This window comes from Aquarana catesbeiana, linkage group LG03 (genome assembly GCF_042186555.1).
Source record: "Aquarana catesbeiana isolate 2022-GZ linkage group LG03, ASM4218655v1, whole genome shotgun sequence".
Classification (NCBI taxonomy): domain Eukaryota; kingdom Metazoa; phylum Chordata; class Amphibia; order Anura; family Ranidae; genus Aquarana; species Aquarana catesbeiana.
The window spans coordinates 35,859,065-35,877,133 of NC_133326.1; the positions used below are offsets into that span (position 1 = coordinate 35,859,065).

Genomic DNA, 18,069 nt, shown 5'->3' on the forward strand with positions numbered 1-18,069 from the left:
CTAGATTTTGCACTTTCTAGTTTTAGTAAATCAATAGTATATTATGCAGTCTCAGGCTCTGTTCACACTTGTGCGATGCGGGAACCCTGCAAATCCACTGCGGGTTCCCGCATCGCACTCGACTCGCACGGCAGTTTACACTGCCATATGCCAACTGCCGGGAGTGTCAATACAAAGTTAATGACACCTCCATTTCAGCTCACATATCGCACTGCGAACTGACAGTTCGGCCATGAATCGGATGGCATGGGTATGAACACCCATGCCATCCAATTATGATGTGGACCAAAAAAAAGCATCCTGTGCGAGTTTGGTCCGAATGCAATGCGATATCAGACATACTTTCTGTATGGCTGAAATCACAACACATGGACATTGCATGTGATTTGCACTGCAGTGTGACCCGGCACTCAGGATTCATTCACACTTGTTAACATCAAAGTCGCATGACAAATCACACACCATTCTTTTTAATGACACCTCAAATCATTGCAGCTCAAAGTTGTAGCAGCTTTGAAAAGATGCCTGCACTGCTTTGGTGCGACTTTTAATGCAATTTTGGTCCATAGAATGTAAAGCCAAATCGAAATCGCATCAAAATCACGCCACACAGTCCCACTGGAAATCAAGCGACTTTGGAGACGCTCTAATGTAAAAGGAGCTTCAACCTGTGTTTCTATTCTGTCTAAGAGCTCGTTCATACATGCAGCAGCACTTGCTGCCCTTCTGAAAAATGATCCATGGTGAATTGGATTTCAGAGGCTTTTGACAAAGGTAAGGAGGTGCTAGGTTGCCTCTTCACTGCCTATATTACCCCTGAAAATGCTGATCCACCGAGCCACAGTTGTGGTGCAGCCCAATTTACTTAAATTGGTCGTGTTCAGTGGCAGTTATGCTGCGTACACACGATCGGACTTTACGGCATACTTGGTCCGGCGTACCGGACAATTTGAAAAATTCGATTGTGTGTGGGCTCCAGCGGATTTTGTTTTCTCAAAAGTTTGACGGACTTAGATTTGAAACATGTTTCAAATCTGTCCAACGGACTCAAGTCCGGTCAAAAAGTCCGCTCGTCTGTATGCTAGTCTGATGGACAAAAACCGACGCTAGGGCAGCTACTGGCTACTGGCTATGAACTTCCTTGTTTTAGTCCAGTCGTACGTCATCATGTACGAATCTGTCGGACTTTGGTTGATTGTGTGTAGGCAAGTCTGTTCATTCGGAAAGTCCGTCGTAAAGTCCGTTGAAAAGTACGCCGGCAGGGCCGGACTGGGAATGAAAATCAGCCCTGGAAAAAATGTCATACCAGCCCCATAGCAATTTATGGGTACAGTGGCTGCATTTGATGGTACAGTGGCTGCGTTTGATGGTACAGTGGCTGCAATTGATGGTACAGTGGCTGCATTTGATGGTACAGTGGCTGCAATTGATGGTACAGTGGCAGCGTTTAATGGGCACAGTGGCTGCAACTTATGGGTACAGTGGCTGCATTTGATGGTACAGTGGTTGCGTTTGATGGTATAGTGGCAGCGTTTAATGGGCACAGTGGTGGCAATTTATGGGTACAGTGGCTGCGTTTGATGGTACAGTGGCTGCGTTTGATGGTACAGTCTCAGCGTTTAACGGGCACAGTGGCTACAATTGATGGGTACAGTGGCTGCGTTCGATGGGGCACAGTGGCAGCAATTTATGGGTACAGTGGCTGCATTTGATTGGCACAGTGGCAGCGTTTAATGGGCACAGTGGTGGCAATTTATGGGTACAGTGGCTGCGTTTGATGGTACAGTGGCTGCGTTTGATGGGCACAGTGGCTGCAATTGATGGGTACAGTGGCTGCGTTTGATGGTACAGTGGCTGCGTTTGATGGTAAAGTCTCAGCGTTTAACGGGCACAGTGGCTGCAATTGATGGGTACAGTGGCTGTGTTCGATGGGGCACAGTGGCAGCAATTTATGGGTACAGTGGCTGCATTTAATGGGCACAGTGGCAGCGTTTAATGGGCACAGTGATGGCAATTTATGGGTACAGTGGCTGCGTTTGATGGTACAGTGGCTGCGTTTGATGGTACAGTGGCAGTGTTTAATGGGCACAGTGGTGGCAATTTATGGGTACAGTGGCTGCGTTTGATGGCACAGTGGCTGCAATTGATGGGTATAGTGGCTGCGTTTGATGGTACAGTGGCTGCGTTTGATGGTACAGTGGCTGCGTTTGATGGTACAGTGGCAGCGTTTAATGGGCACAGTGGTGGGCAATTTATGGGTACAGTGGCTGCGTTTGATGGTACAGTGGCTGCGTTTGATGGTACAGTGGCAGCGTTTAATGGGCACAGTGGTGGCAATTTATGGGTACAGTGGCTGCGTTTGATGGTACAGTGGCTGCGCTTGATGGTACAGTGGCAGCATTTAATGGGCACAGTGGCTGCAATTGATGGGTACAGTGGCTGCATTTGATGGTACAGTGGCTGCGTTTGATGGTACAGTGGCAGCATTTAATGGGCACAGTGGTGGCAATTTATGGGTACAGTGGCTGCGTTTGATGGTACAGTGGCTGCGTTTGATGGTACAGTGGCAGCATTCAATGGGCACAGTGGCTGCAATTGATGGGTACAGTGGCTGCGTTTGATGGGGCACAGTGGCAGCAATTTATGGGTACAGTGGCTGCATTTGATGGGCACAGTGGTGGCAATTTATGGGTACAGTGGCTGCGTTTGATGGTACAGTGGCTGCGTTTGATGGGCACAGTGGCTGCAATTGATGGGTACAGTGGCTGCGTTTGATGGTACAGTGGCTGCATTTGATGGTACAGTGGCAGCGTTTAATGGGCACAGTGGTGGCAATTTATGGGTACAGTGGCTGCGTTTGATGGCACAGTGGCTGCGTTTGATGGGCACAGTGGCTGCAATTGATGGGTACAGTGGCTGTGTTTGATGGTACAGTGGCTGCGTTTGATAGTACAGTGACAGCGTTTAATGGGCACAGTGGTGGCAATTTATGGGTACAGTGGCTGCGTTTGATGGTACAGTGGCTGCGTTTGATGGGCACAGTGGCTGCAATTGATGGGTACAGTGGCTGCGTTTGATGGTACAGTGGCTGCGTTTGATGGTACAGTGGCAGCGTTTAATGGGCACAGTGGTGGCAATTTATGGGTACAGTGGCTGCGTTTGACAGTGGTGGCAATTTATGGGTACAGTGGCTGCGTTTGATGGTACAGTGGCTGCGTTTGATGGTACAGTGGCAGCGTTTAATGGGCACAGTGGCTGCAATTGACGGGTACAGTGGCTGCAATTGATGGGGCACAGTGGCAGCAATTTATGGTTACAGTGGCTGCGTTTGATGGGCAGGGCACAGTGTTGGCAATCTATGGGCACAGTGGCAGCGTTTGATGGTATACAGCTTTTCAAAGATAATCTGGCACTTGAACAAAACATGGGAGAGAGAGAGAGAGAGGGGGGAGAGGGGGGGGAAAGGGGGGAAGAGAGAGAGAGAGAGAGGGGGGAGAGAGAGAGAGAGGGGGGAGAGAGAGGGGGGGGGAGAGGCGGGAGAGAGAGAGAGAAAGGGGGGGAGAGAGAGAGATTTTTAATACCTTAGTTCTTGTGCTGCAGCAGCTGCACGGCCGGCCATTCACTTCTATTCTCTCCTCGTGCAGATAGTGGATGGTGCTGGCTGGCGCCGCACGGGACGAGTGATGAAGGCAAAAATGTAGCAGCACGGCGTTCTCCTGCTCCTCCCCCTCAGGCACACAGGCACACAGACAGAGGCATGATGAGTGTGGTGGGCGGCGCGCCGGCGCCCGAACAGAGGAGACACAGACAGCAGTGAGTGACCCAGTGACACAGCCATTGCATAGTGCGGCAGCGGCAGCCGCCACTGCTGCTCTTCAGATTGCTGACACAGGCAGTGAGCGGCCCCAGCGGTACTTTGTGCCTGATATTTCCCGGTATCCCGGTAGGTCAGTCCGGCCCTGTACGCCGGACAAAGTCTGCCGTAAAGTCCGATCGTGTGTACGCGGCATAACACCCACTAATTACATGCCGTTTTACTTTTGTCTTACCATGTGGACAGACCTGAGTGGCTGCATGTCCTTGTTTAGGTGGGCGGTTGGCTCAACTGCCCGATTTTAACTGCTTCCCTATCCTTTCCCATGTGAATGAACTCTAAAGGCCATATTCTCCAACTCTTGTCAATTTTGGGGCAAACCCAAAGGCACAACCTAGGAGGATCTCACACAGAAACACGTACTACCATGCTGCTTTGATCAAACAACTTTAATATACCATTTGAAAAGAAGTCTCTGGCTAAGAGGGCTATGGATGGATGGAGCTTCGGGTGACATAGATTGTGTTGCAATAGTGTTCATTTATGTCAATTTTACCCTAAACTTGAGTTTATTTCAAACTAAAATATATATAATTGTAATCATTTTACATAGGTATGCAGCCAGTTATGTACTCTGTGAAAGATGCTCTCAGTGGAAAGTCTTATTGGTTAAGAACTGGCTCAGACATTTCTTATTACAAGTAAGTTGTCATTTATTTTACAAATATTTCCATTCTTTTTTTCTATATGCCTTGATAATGCTTAATGCTTTGTATTTGAGCCTTTTTTATCTGATGTATAGCATTGTAAAAGCACCAATACATGTATAATGTAATATATATATATATATATATATATATAAAGGATTATGAAAATAAATTGATGTCCTTCATATTCACTTATAATTGAAGGGAGTTTTTACTTTAAATGTGGTACTCCTGCCTACTGTCATGACCTATATTACCTGCTGGTGGCACTGTGATTCTCAGAGCTGAAGGGTACAGTTACGGTGGCACCAGTCCATTAGGGGCGCACGGACACCGCCCCCCCCCCCCCATCCATGAGTCCCGCCCCCTAATCTACATGCAGGCTGCCGCCACATAGATTTTTGAGGCACGTGATTAGAGCCAGAGGCTCTAATAGGCTTAAAAAAAGGGTGGGCTTGGGGCGCAGAGCACTGCGCTCCGAGCCCACCCAGTTGTGTGACAATAGCCAACTGGGGGGGGGGGTAATTGTCTGCCACCCCCCCCCCCCCAAAATAAACAGCCCCCACTGGGTGGCACCATTAGGTGTCTCTCAGAAGCCAGCAGATCCTAGTAATTAGGGGAAGGTATATAACCCCTTCCTTGATTTGCATCAGTGCTTCAGTGTTTTGCCTGTTAGCCATATACCTGCTCACTGGTTATCCTGATTCCGGCCTTATCCTTTACCTTGCATTTAGTTCCTTGTATCCTGTTACCCCATCTCTACTCCCCTTGTTACCAGTCCCAGTCTTGGTCATGGCCTGTGCATGTCAGCTTCCCTTCATTTGTATATAGTGTTCCATAGTTACTGTAGGTTGTTGCTTTGGTTTTGCTCCACCGTCATGTTTTATTTTTACTTTTGATTTGCTTATGGTTTGTTGCTGTTGGATGGTGTTGTGTGCAATAATAAACTTTATTTTAACCGCCTGCGGACTGCCCACCATACTTATACTGCAGCAGGGCAGCCGCTCTGCACTGGATCAAGTACCTAGTATGTGATCTGTGCGCCGGGGTAGGGGGCGTGCTTGCGCTTGCCTGCCCGCTGACTGTGCTGTGATTTGCTTCAGGGTACCAGCTGCTGATTGGTCGCTGGCACCTGCCAATCGGCTCCAGTAATTATCAAACAGAGCCTTGTGCTTGTGAACAAAAACAGCTCTCTACTGACAGCCGCAATCTGCTGTTATTTTCTCCCTGCAAAGGGACATTGCTTAGTAAAAACAGTACACTGCACACACATTAACATATTTGTTTTTTCAAAATTGTTGGTCTTTTTTTGTTTATAGCGCAAACAAGACAAAAAAAAAAACTGTGGTGATTAATTACCACCAAAAGAAAGCTCTATTAGTAGGAAAAAAAGGACATACATTTTGTTTGGATACAGCTTTGCATGACTGCGCAATTACCAGTTAAAGTAGCGCAGTGCTGAATCACAAAATATGGCCTGATCATTAAGGGGGTAAAACCTTCCGGAGCTGAAGAGGTTAATCATACTCATTCTGATTCTAGTTTCCTAGCTACACTGAACTGGTCATCCCTGCTGCTGATGGATACCTGCTCTCTGTGTTCCTTATACTCACCTCCAATTTCTACTGCTTCTTTGACTTCCACAGAGAGAGTGTCAACAACAACGCCTCCTGCAAGAGGCTATCCCACCTGTCACATGCACACACAAAACAAACTGCTAGAGAAACCTTTGTTACCCTTGGCAATCACTTACTGTTTTCTGTACCGCATTAACTCTTGTACTGCTTGTGTGTTTCAACTGACCCAACTGTAAATTATGTGTACCAGGTTTCTTGCATTGGACCTCATTAGAAACTTCAGACCAGGCAAAGTTCAAAAGCTTTACTGAAAATCTTGGTAATTCCAGATAACAATTTGTAACTCAAGCTTGTGGCTGCCCCAGCATACCTGTACATGATGAGAGTCCATTCATGGTAGAGCTCCAAATCTGGTGTCTTCGGGTGACATGTAAAACTCAGTGGTCCCATACCCTGTAAAAGGCTTTTTATCCATACAGGAGGTGCTCCGGCTTCGGCAGTAGACTGTATGGACAGACCCCAGTGATGGCCACATGTCTTGTCTTAAGCTTACCCTCTTGTTCATCGCTCGCTGAATTTGGCCCCCGGCCCCATTTCCATACAGCAAAGGACCAGTGGGTCAGACCCAAGAAAGTCAGCCAAAAAAGAACTGGGAAACATATTAACACTAACCCTTCTGGTGGGGCAGCATAAAACTCAACCTGCTTACATACTATTGCCCACCTGCTCCTACTGCTTCTGTGACTCCCAATTGGTACTCCTGCCCACTTGCTGCTCTGACTGCATGTATCTACCACTCAGTACTCTTACCCACCTGCTACTCACACTGCTTCTGTGACTTCCATTTGGTACTCCTGCCCACTAGCTGCTGCCACTGTGAATGTAACTGCCACTTCGTTCTTGCCCACTTGTTGCTCCCACTGTTTCTGTGGCTTGCACTTGGTACTGCCGTTTACCTGTTGCTCCCACTGTTCCATTGGCTTCACACAAAATTCCTTTGCCAGCTTTCTGCTGCCACTGCTTCTATGCTGCTGCCACTGCTTTTGGTAGTTACTCCTTCTTACCTGATGGGACTGATGTAAATCTTTCTGCACCACAGTGGATGATGTCAGTAGGGCAGTGGATAGTGTCAATTGTTTTTTATTTGTATGTATTTATTCTTTTACAATTTAACTATTTTCACAATGCTTTTTATTTTTTGGGGGGTGGCAGTGGAAAATGTCGGTAGGTTGGGGGGTCAGTAGTTTATTATCTTATATTATTTAATTTTTTTTTTAATCATTTTTTACAGTTTTTTTTTATATCTAATGTATTTTTTTATCTGCCCTGCTGGGGGGGGGGGGGGGGGCTTTAAAATATCAGGAGTCTGAACAGACCCCTGACATCTCCCCTTTGAGAAAGTGAAATAGACTGAGAACAAAGTCCCTTTTTCTGCATTGAAGATGAATGGACGGGAGGCAGAGGCGGGGGGGCAGAAGAGGAGCACGACATGAGGCTGGAGGCAGAGAAGGACACGGAGGGGTGCCGGAGCCTGGAGGAGGAGGACATGTAGGGCGGCCTGGAGCCCAGAGGAGGAGGACACGGGGGACAGTCGGGATGATCGGTGCGACAAGAGGGACAGCTGCGAGAACCGATCTCCCTGTTTGACATTTCAGCTGACAGCTGCGGGATGGAGAGGAGGAGAAGTGGCTGTCAGCTGCTTCACTGGAGGCTATACAGGGAGATCGGTGCTGGCAGCTGTCCCCCCCCTGCGGCACCGATCATCCCGACTGTCAACCAGGGGATCATGCATGTGTGCCGTGTGGGTCAGAGTGGACACCCCCGCTCGGGGGCCTTCTGCAGTGAACACTCTGCACCTATGGATGATACGCCACTACATGCACATGATGTACATAGCAGATTTTGCACCTGCCATAGCATCAGCACACTCTGATTGGTCCATAGTCCTTGGGTCTATGTGTTTTTGAATGCAATGCAGGCAGATCAAGGCTGGTGGGAGGGACTGTTTTGAAAACATCACCGCACCCTGCCTCAATAGTTCTCTCAAGAGCCCTGAGTCCTGAAACAAACAGAGGGCTGGTTCTTGGGAGGAGTTATGCAAATTAACACCCAATTGAGCTGGTGTCAGTCTGGAGGAGTGGGCATTCCTAAGCATGATGCATCTCACGTAGACCATCCCAGGTAATGCTCACACGTCGTTCTGAGCCTCCATGATTGAAATCGAAATCCAATGAATGAGAGGGGAGGGCCAGGGACAGTCAGGCTGGAGTGGAAAGGGTTAGATAATGCTAGATGTCCTCCAGGCCAGGAGTTGAGATGAAAACACTGCTGGCCAGGAATCATAGTCCAGTAATCAGCTTCCCTGCACAGATTCAAACAGGAAAGCCTCACTTTGAGTCCACTCAAGGTTTCTCATTTGTAACTGAAGCCCTGATGAAAGGGGAGTTCCTTTGAACCTCAAAACATGTTGGCTGTCTTTTAACACATCAACAAATTAATTTGGACTCTTATCTTTTGGTCTGGTGCTCCTTCCATATATGCACAGGAGATGAGAGGAGGCAGGCTCCATCTGATTTGCTGCAGCTTCTAATGCTCATTGTGAGAAGCTCACAGTGTACATGTAGACGGGGCAAGGGGTTTGGTACACAAAGTAGAGTGAATGCACACAGAGGCCAAGGAGGGCAGCACAATGTATTAACACTTTAAATTGAAGTTCCAACAAGGTGGGAACAGTGCCTTAGTAACACGGCTGAATCCGGCACAACAGTACTGAAGGACTTGCAAAACACAGTTTTGGTATTAGAGAAGACTGTCTAAGAGGCGTATAATGCCTGGCAGCAGCTGACAAAGAGGGTGGCTAATAGGTGGTGTGGTTGCAGAAGCACCTGGAAGGCAAACGGGATTCCTGGCTGGCGGCTCAGACATGCAGTCCCTACTCTGTCCCTCCTCCACTGAAATCTCTCCCTATGGTTGTCACACTATTCCTCACCAGCATATTCCTGTCCCTGACCTAGCCACTTTCCAAATGCATGCCAACTGCAGGAGGACAGTGCTATTTATTAGAACTGTCCTCACTAAAGATGGCTGCAGATGTCATTCAGCGCAGCAGCATCCAATCAGATGGCTGCTCCCCTGATGGCGTCTACAGAGGTCTCAGAGGAACAAAAGCTCCTCTTAGCTTTCCCCTCCTTTTTGCATTGCAGCTGCCATAACAGCGCCACCTGTGCAGGGAGGCCGGACTACAGCAGTGAAATCAGAGTAAGCAATTTCAGTAGAGGAGAGAAAGCTGTACAACTGGCCAACCCACAGAGTGTAAGATGCTTAGGTGTGCAAATATTTATGAAAGACCAGAAATCTGTTTATTTTTAGCCCTTTTTAAACCCTTCCTGGTTGGTTGCAATACAGTATTATGCAGATTGTTGCCGATTATTGAACAAGCCCATAGGTTTTAAATAAAAGTGGGATGTATTTTGATTAAAGGATAAGTACAGCCAAAGCTTGATTGGCTGTACTTCATTTAAGGATTACAGGAGTGCAGTTTGTTTTGCACTCCTGTGACCCGTTTGCAGCAGACAGCCGGCTGAAGCCCGCTGCTTGCTGTCATCAAAGAGTCAGGCCGGGCTGGGGCAGCATCATGACCATAGAGCCGGGATCCACCCACATGCCTGGACCAGCACCCAGCTCAGCCTCTCAGCGAACCGCTGAGAGGCTGAGGCGGCCGCATCCGCCCCCTCCACAGCCTAGTGCTCCAATGAGCGCAGGGGGGGGGGCAGAGCAGAGCTGTAAGAACTGAGCGATCAGCGGTGTTCGATCGATCGGTTCTCAGTGTAGAGGGGTCGGGGGACAGATGCAGCATCGGACCTATGCTGCATCCACCTAGGTAAGTATAAATGTGCAATAGCCCCAAACCCCATACTTCTGTTTTAATGAAATTAGTATGTACAGTAAAACCTCGGATTGCTAGTAACGCGGTTTACAAGCGTTTCGCAATACAAGCTGTTTTTTTTTTTAAATCCTGACTCGATTTGCGAGTGTTGTCTCACAAGACGAGCAGGATTCGAGCCTCTGGGATGTGCAGTACCGCATGTGGCCAGAGGTGGGGTGCGCCGCAGACACTCGGAAACACTCGGAGGAGCTCGGAGACACTCAGTTCCCGAGTGTCTCCGAGCTTCTGTGAGTGTTTCAGAGTGTCCCTGAGAATCTCCGAGTGGTCTCCGAGCGTCTCTGAGTGTCTCCGGAGCTCCCCCCCCCACACCTTCAGCAACATGCGGTACTGCATAAACTAGCAGTGACACTGGAACAAATTATCTCAGTTTCCATTGATTCCTATGGGGAAACTCGCTTTGATATACGAGTGCTTTGGATTACAAGCATGCTTCTGAAACTAATTATGCTCGTAATCCAAGGTACTACTGTAATGAAATGGGAACTTTGTTTTGGATCCTCTATAGGTCCCCTTTATGTCATGATTGTAGCTGCAAATTAATGGTATGAAGCACCAGTACAGTGATAGTGTACTCTAAATGAATAATAAAACAGAAGGACTTTCATAAAATTTGCTAAGTCATCTATTTTCTGTAATATACATAGTGTATAAAGTGCACAAGTGGCACCGCAATCCATTCGGACTCATCTCTCCTCAGTGCCAGCAATTAGTGACATGTGTCATCAGATCTGTCTGGTTTTAAATGGCTTACTTGACAATATTATTTATACACATGACTAAAAGTCTCTCTATCAGGCAGGTTTCTAAAATGCTGAGACCAATTCATTTTTATGACAAGCATAATAATGGAACAGTGTGGCTAATTTTAGATGAAATGCCAAATTATGGTTACTGTTGCATTTGTTATAGAGCAATTATAGTTGTATGGGTTTAAAAAATGGAACTTGTGATAAAGATATATTTGGTATTGATTGCCCAAATGAGTTTAACATGGTTGGAAAAAAAAATAAAATCACAGACGCAAAGTCTGCATAGTAATATGTGAGCGATATATAAATGGTGCTAGTATCACAATAATTCACTAGTTTAAGGTGGATACGTTTCATAATGTCCTATGCTGGCTTTTGGAAAACCTTGACATATGGTAGGTGCCAATCCAACAGCTGTATTATCTTTACTCTGGGACTTTTAAAATCATAATTGCATCTCTAAAGCTTTGCCTTTCACTGGATGGAATTTTGTCTATTTCAGAAATTTATTGAAAGGGAAAGGAAGGAAAAATAGGAAGGCTTCCATTGTTGACCTTTTTCTGAAAGTACTAGTCGCCTGAAATTTTTGAGTTTTGGACCTAGCAAATAATTCTTGTAATGTAACAGAACAATGAGCAGTATATCTTAACTCTTTTCTTACCAGCTTGGGCAATCCACGAGGCTCCTACTGGTTCTCTAGCATGGGGCTCACCTGGGTTCCTGTGGTTACTGGGAAGAAACCTCCAGAGTGATGATAAGGGACTATATACAAGATTATAGTAACGAGAACGGTATCATTAGCAGTAATCAGCATGGATTCATGAAGAATCGTTCTTGCCAAACCAATCTATTAACCTTCTATGAGGAGGTGAGTTGCCAGCTAGATAAAGGAAGGCCCGTAGACATGGTGTATCTGGATTTTGCAAAAGCATTTGACACAGTTCCCCATAAACGTTTACTGTACAAAATAAGGTCCGTTGGCATGGACCATAGGGTGAGTACATGTATTGAAAACTGGCTACAAGGGCGAGTTCAGAGGGTGGTGATAAATGGGGAGTACTCAGAATGGTCAGGGGTGGGTAGTGGGGTCCCCAGGGTTCTGTGCTGGGACCAATCCTATTTATTTTGTTCATAAACGACCTGGAGGATGGGATAAACAGTTCAATCTCTGTATTTGTGGACGATACTAAGCTAAGCAGGGCAATAACTTCTCCGCAGGATGTGGAAACCTTACAAAAAGATCTGAACAAATTAATGGGGTGGGCAACTACATGGCAAATGAGGTTTCATGTAGAAAAATGTAAAATAATGCATTTGGGTGGGAAAAATATGAATGCAATCTATACACTGAGGGGAGAATCTCTGGGGGAATCTAGGATGGAAAGGACCTGGGGGACCTAGTAGATGATAGGCTCAGCAATGGCATGCAATGCCAATCTGCTGCTAACACAGCAAACAGAATATTGGCATGCATTAAAAAGGGGATCAACTGCAGAGATAAAATGATAATTCTCCCACTCTACAAGACTCTGGTCCAGCCGCACCTGGAGTATGCTGTCCAGTTCTGGGCACCAGTCCTCAGGAAGGATGTACTGGAAATGGAGCGAGTACAAAGAAGGGCTAATAAAGCTAATAAAGGGTCTGGAGGATCTTAGTTATGAGGAAAGGTTGCGAGCACTGAACTTATTCTCTCTGGAGAAGAGACGCTTGAGAGGGGATATGATTTCAATTTACAAATACTGCACTGGTGACCCCACAATAGGGAGAAAACTTTTTTGCAGAAAGGAGTTTAACAAGACACATGGCCACTCATTAAAATTAGAAGAAAAGAGGTGTAACCTTAAACTATGTAGAGGGTTCTTTACTGTAAGAGAGGCAAGGATGTGGAATTCTCTTCCAGAGGCGGTGGTCTCAGCGGGGGGGGGGCATCAATAGTTTAAAAAATCTATACATATAATCACACATATAGTTTGGATTTGATGGACTTTTGTGTCTTTTTTCAACCTCACCTGCTATATAACTATGTAACTAAAAGTGACACCCTGTGGGTAACCCAGCCTGGCTTGAATAGAACTCAGGCGCTCCATCCAGCATGATGCCTGTTGGCATTTAGTCCCTTTTCTTTCCCTAGACAAATGCCCATGTCTACACTATGCTATACCAGGCTGCTTGAAAGAAGGACATATGTACAATCAACCATACAGGGTAATGGTGGCACTACACTTAAACAAGCTGAACGTTTCCTAACAAAACAACTGAGTGAAGTAAGGCCTGCACCCTAGCGTTTACAGAATGTCCCAGCATTCCTCCAAAGGAACAGTGCACAAAGCAAGGTCCATATAGACATGGATGAGCGAGTTTGGGGTGGAGGAACTTGACTGGCCTGCACAGAGTCCTGACCTCAACCCGATAGAACACCTTTTTGGATGAATTAGAGCTTAGACTGCAAGCCAGGCCTTCTCGTCCAACATCAGTGCCTGACCTCACAAATGCGCTCCTGGAAGAATGGTCAAACATTCCCATAGACACACTCCTAATCCTTGTGGACAGTCTTCCCAGAAGAGTTGAAGCTGTTATAGCTGCAAAGGGTTGGCCAACTCAATATTGAACCCTATGGGCTAAGACTGGGATGCCATTAAAGGTAATGTGTGTGTAAAGGCAGGCGTTCCAATACTTTTGACAATATAGTGTATGTGTATACATGGACACAGATTACCATTGAAGCACTTATATTTTTGTAGACACAAGCCTAAATGGATACATTGGTTTAAAATCATATGATTATCTTTTAATTTTGTTGTTTGAATATATTTGGTGTGTTCACCTTGCACAAAATGGATGGGATGTGATTAAAGCAGTGTACTATGTGAGGATCTTATTGGCTTCATATTATATACTGTATTATCAATAGATTACATGTGTGGTGATCACCGCACTTTTGTACCGTTTAGAACGACCCTGCTCATGTCAATGGGGTAAACAGAGGAGAAGAAATGAACTGCACTGCATAAATAACCACAATCATTTTTTAACAGTGCTCTATGTATAGTCAACCATAAACAATCTATTTTGTGTCATACCAAAATCAGGTAAATCCGAAGAAATTCGTGCAAACATTAATAAAATAAAAAATCCCAATCCTGTGCAGAAAAATGTGTTTCCTAAATAATATAATCAATCATGTTATTTTTGTTCTCAAACAACTCCATGCACTTGTGTGATGACAAACAACTTCAAAGTCTTTTTCCTCCCATGTGTTAAGTTGGGTGAAGTTCCTCCTTCATGCACACCCATGCTTCACCCGTACAATCACACCAGCCATACACCTTATAATACCCCATAAACACATAGGTCAATTGAGCATGTATCCCTTTAAGGGAAAAGTTGATAAATCTGTTTAGTGTCTAGTCATCTCCGCTCTGATTCTGAGTTCTCCAGCCCACAATCTTAAATATCTACCATATATGGTACATATAAAACATAAAAAGCTGGCATAGTGCTCACTGTGGTGCAAAAATGGTTTACACTTACATAATAGATATAAATGAACCACATATAGAAACGGAACCGTAAAAGCCGATTTCTCAGTCTCCCTTGACATTGCTGGTGTTACATATCTGTGGTTGAACAACAGGAACTGGGGCAAGTTTTCTACCCTTGGCTTGACATCCTCTCACAGCCAAAAGGTTGTCACCAGATCTAGTTGCCAGACTAGGAAGTAATTTCATATGAAAGAGTAGCTTCAGATACCTTGACCAAGAATTCCAGGGTGAAAATGATCATGTGGCCATTGCTCTAGACCAGGGGTCGCCAAACTTTCTAAACAAAGGGCCAGTTTATAGTCCTTCAGACATTTGCCGGGATGGACTTTGGCAATTGTGAGTAGAAATTGTTCTGGCATCAGTGGGAGTAAACAATGCATCTCCGGTTTCATTGTTTCACAATGCATATTGATGTGAGTGGAAGGAACAGTGCCCCACCATTGGAGTCAGTGGGAGGAATAGAGTCCCATCATTGGTGTCAGTGAGAGGCATAGTGTCCCATCATTGGTGTCAGTGAGAGGAATAGTGACCCATCATTGGTGTCAGTGAGAGGAATAGTGTCCCATCATTGGTGTCAGTGAGAGGAATAGTGCCTCATCATTGGTGTCAGTGAGAGGAATAGTGACCCATCATTGGTGTCAGTGAGTGGCATAGTGTCCCATCATTGGTGTCAGTGAGAGGCATAGTGTCCCATCATTGGTGTCAGTGAGAGGCATAGTGTCCCATCATTGGTGTCAGTGAGAGGCATAGTGTCCCATCATTGGTGTCAGTGAGAGGAATAGTGACCCATCTTTGGTATCAGTGGGAGGAATAGTGTCCCTCCATTGGTATCAGTGGGAGGAATAGTGACCAATCTTTGGTATCAGTGGAAGGAATAGTATACCATCATTGGTGTCAGTGAGAGGAATGCCCTGTACACACGGTCGGACTTTCCGACGGAATATGTGTGATAGGATTGTGTTGTCGGAAATTCCGATCGTGTGTGGGCTCCATCTGACTTTTTCCATCAGAATTTCCGACACACAAAGTTTGAGAGCAGGCTATAAAATTTTCCGACAACAAAATTCGATCCTTTAAATTCCGATCATGTGTAGACAAATCTGACGCACAAAGTACCACGCATGTTCAGAATAAATTAAGAGACGAAAGCTATTGGCTATTGCCCCGTTTATAGTCCCGATGTACGTATTTTATGTCACCGCGTTCAGAACGATTGGATTTTCTGACAACTTTGTGCAACCGTGTGTATGCAAGACAAGTTTGAGCCAACATCCATCGGAAAAAAACGATGGATTTTGTTGTCGAAATGTCCGGTCAATGTCCGATCGTGTGTACAGGGCATTAGTGCCCATCATTGGTATTAGTGCAAGGAATATTGCCCCATCATTGGTGTCACTGGGAGGAATAGTGTTCCATCATTGGTATCAGTGGAAGGAATAGTGCCCCATCATTTGTATCAGTGGGAGGAATAGTGTTCCATCATTGGTATCAGTGGAAGGAATAGTGCCCCATCATTTGTATCAGTGGGAGGAATAGTGCCCCATCATTGGTATCAGTGGAAGGAATAGTGCCCCATCATTTGTATCAGTGGGAGGAATAGTGTTCCATCATTGGTATCAGTGGGAGGAATAGTGTTCCATCATTGGTATCAGTGGGAGGAATAGTGCTCCATCATTGGTATCAGTGGGAGGAATCATTGGTATCAGTGGAAGGAATAGTGCCCCATCATTGGTATTAGTGGGAGGGATAGTGTTCCATCATTGGTATCAGTGGAAGGAATAGTGCCCCATCATTGGTATTAGTGGGAGGGATAGTGTTCCATCATTGGTATCAGTGGGAGGAATAGTGTTCCATCATTGGTATCAGTGGAAGGAATAGTGCCCCATCATTGGTATTAGTGGGAGGGATAGTGTTCCATCATTGGTATTAGTGGGAGGGATAGTGTTCCATCATTGGTATCAGTGGAAGGAATAGTGCCCCATCATTGGTATTAGTGGGAGGGATAGTGTTCCATCATTGGTATCAGTGGGAGGAATAGTGCCCCATCATTTGTATCAGTGGGAGGAATAGTGTTCCATCATGGTATCAGTGGGAGGAATAGTGGTCCATCATTGGTATCAGTGGGAGGAATAGTGCCCCATCATTGGTATTAGTGGGAGGAATAGTGCCTCATCATTGGTATTAGTGGGAGGAATAGTGCCCCATCATTGGTATCAGCCAGAGGAATAGTGCGCCATCGTTGATGTCAGTGGAAGAAATTGTGCCCCTGCTGTTGATGTCAGTAACAGGAAGTATGCCCCATTGTTGGTGTCAGTGGGAGGAATGGTGTATTGTAACAGTGGGAAGAAAAATGCTCCAAGGGCGGGATAAAGGTGAGCCAAAGAGCCGCATCTTGCCCCCCCCCCCCCGAGCCACAGTTTGGAGACCACTGGTTAAGCACAATGGCTTTCATCTAATTTGAGCTTTTGACTTTTATTTTCAATGTTCTTATTGATCAGCCTAGAGTCCGATACATCGCTTGGAATAAGTTGCTGCAACTAAACTGGGTTTGATGTAATGACATGTTTTTAGCGATGTACAGGTGCATGTCTTCTCCCACCTGAGCGTCAATTTGGGAAATACACTTTTCTGTAAATGCACCTAAACAATAAGTCTTAATATGTACTGCGGTGCTGCAGGTAACTATTGTCTATTTCTTTAGACTTTTTCTTTTTTATTGTTTTAGCAGCAGCACTGTATAAAGAAACTTAAAGACTGTGCGAGCGCCAAGCGATGATATAAAAGTTAAATTACAGCTTTCACGCTTGCTATCACAGTTCATTTTGTTCTCTGGTATAGCGGAGATGATACAATTTATCAGAAAACTTCCACACAATACTCTTACAATCAAGGAGGTTAGCAAACAGCATAATTGGTGCTGTGTAAGAAATTGGCTTGAAATGTGCTAGTGGGTACAATATAGTTTAATGGTTATTTGCAAAGGGAAGGTAATGGCTGGTCTTGTATTCAAAGAAAATTGTGTTTGCTGACGGAGGAATGTTCCCGAACAGGTGTTAGTATTCTCCTCGAAGGTCAGGTATGGCTTTTGTCATTCTCAATAAAGTGACATTTCTACTAATAACTGCACACCCAAATAGTGCTCATGGTTTTATATGTTAGCGGGATTTATCCACATGACAAAAGAGTAACAGTGGTGGCTGGTGCTCAAAACTTCTGGGGGGGCGCAAACAATCTGAAAAAATACCCATCAATTGCAGCCACTGTGCCCATAAAACGCAGCCACTGTACCCATCAAGCGCAGCCACTGTGCCCATCAAATGCAGCCACTGCGCCCAACAAGCCCAGCCACTGTGCCCATCAAGCCCAGCCACTGTGCCCATCAAGCGCAGCCACTGTGCCATCAAATGTAGCCACCGTACCCATAAATTGCCGCCACTGTGCCAACAAACACAGCTACTGTACCCATCAATTGCTGCCAGTGTGCCCATCAATTGCTGACACTGTGCCCATCAATTGCTGCTTCTGTGCCCCATCAATTGCTGCCAGTGTGTCCATCAATTACCGCTTCTGTGCCCCATCAGTTGCTGCCAGTGTGCATCGCCCAGGAGTCGGGACTTACCTGTCTCGCAGCGGGTCACGGTGGCGTCCTCCACTTTCACGCTCCTCAATCTCTCTGGTCCTCTCTATAACGTGTCCAATCACAGCACCTGTTGTTCAGCTGATCGGGTGACAGG

The 18,069-nt window shown here is 45.8% G+C and overlaps 1 protein-coding gene across 1 annotated transcript in view; it reads left to right on the forward strand.

Annotated features, from left to right (window-relative positions):
- AGBL1 (AGBL carboxypeptidase 1) overlaps nt 1-18,069 on the forward strand; it is a 1,138,256-nt gene that overhangs the window by 392,390 nt on the left and 727,797 nt on the right. The window contains exon 15 of the mRNA XM_073623519.1: nt 4,428-4,515. Within this exon, the coding sequence (XP_073479620.1) occupies nt 4,428-4,515 (88 nt within the window). The remainder of the gene's footprint in view (nt 1-4,427; nt 4,516-18,069) is intronic.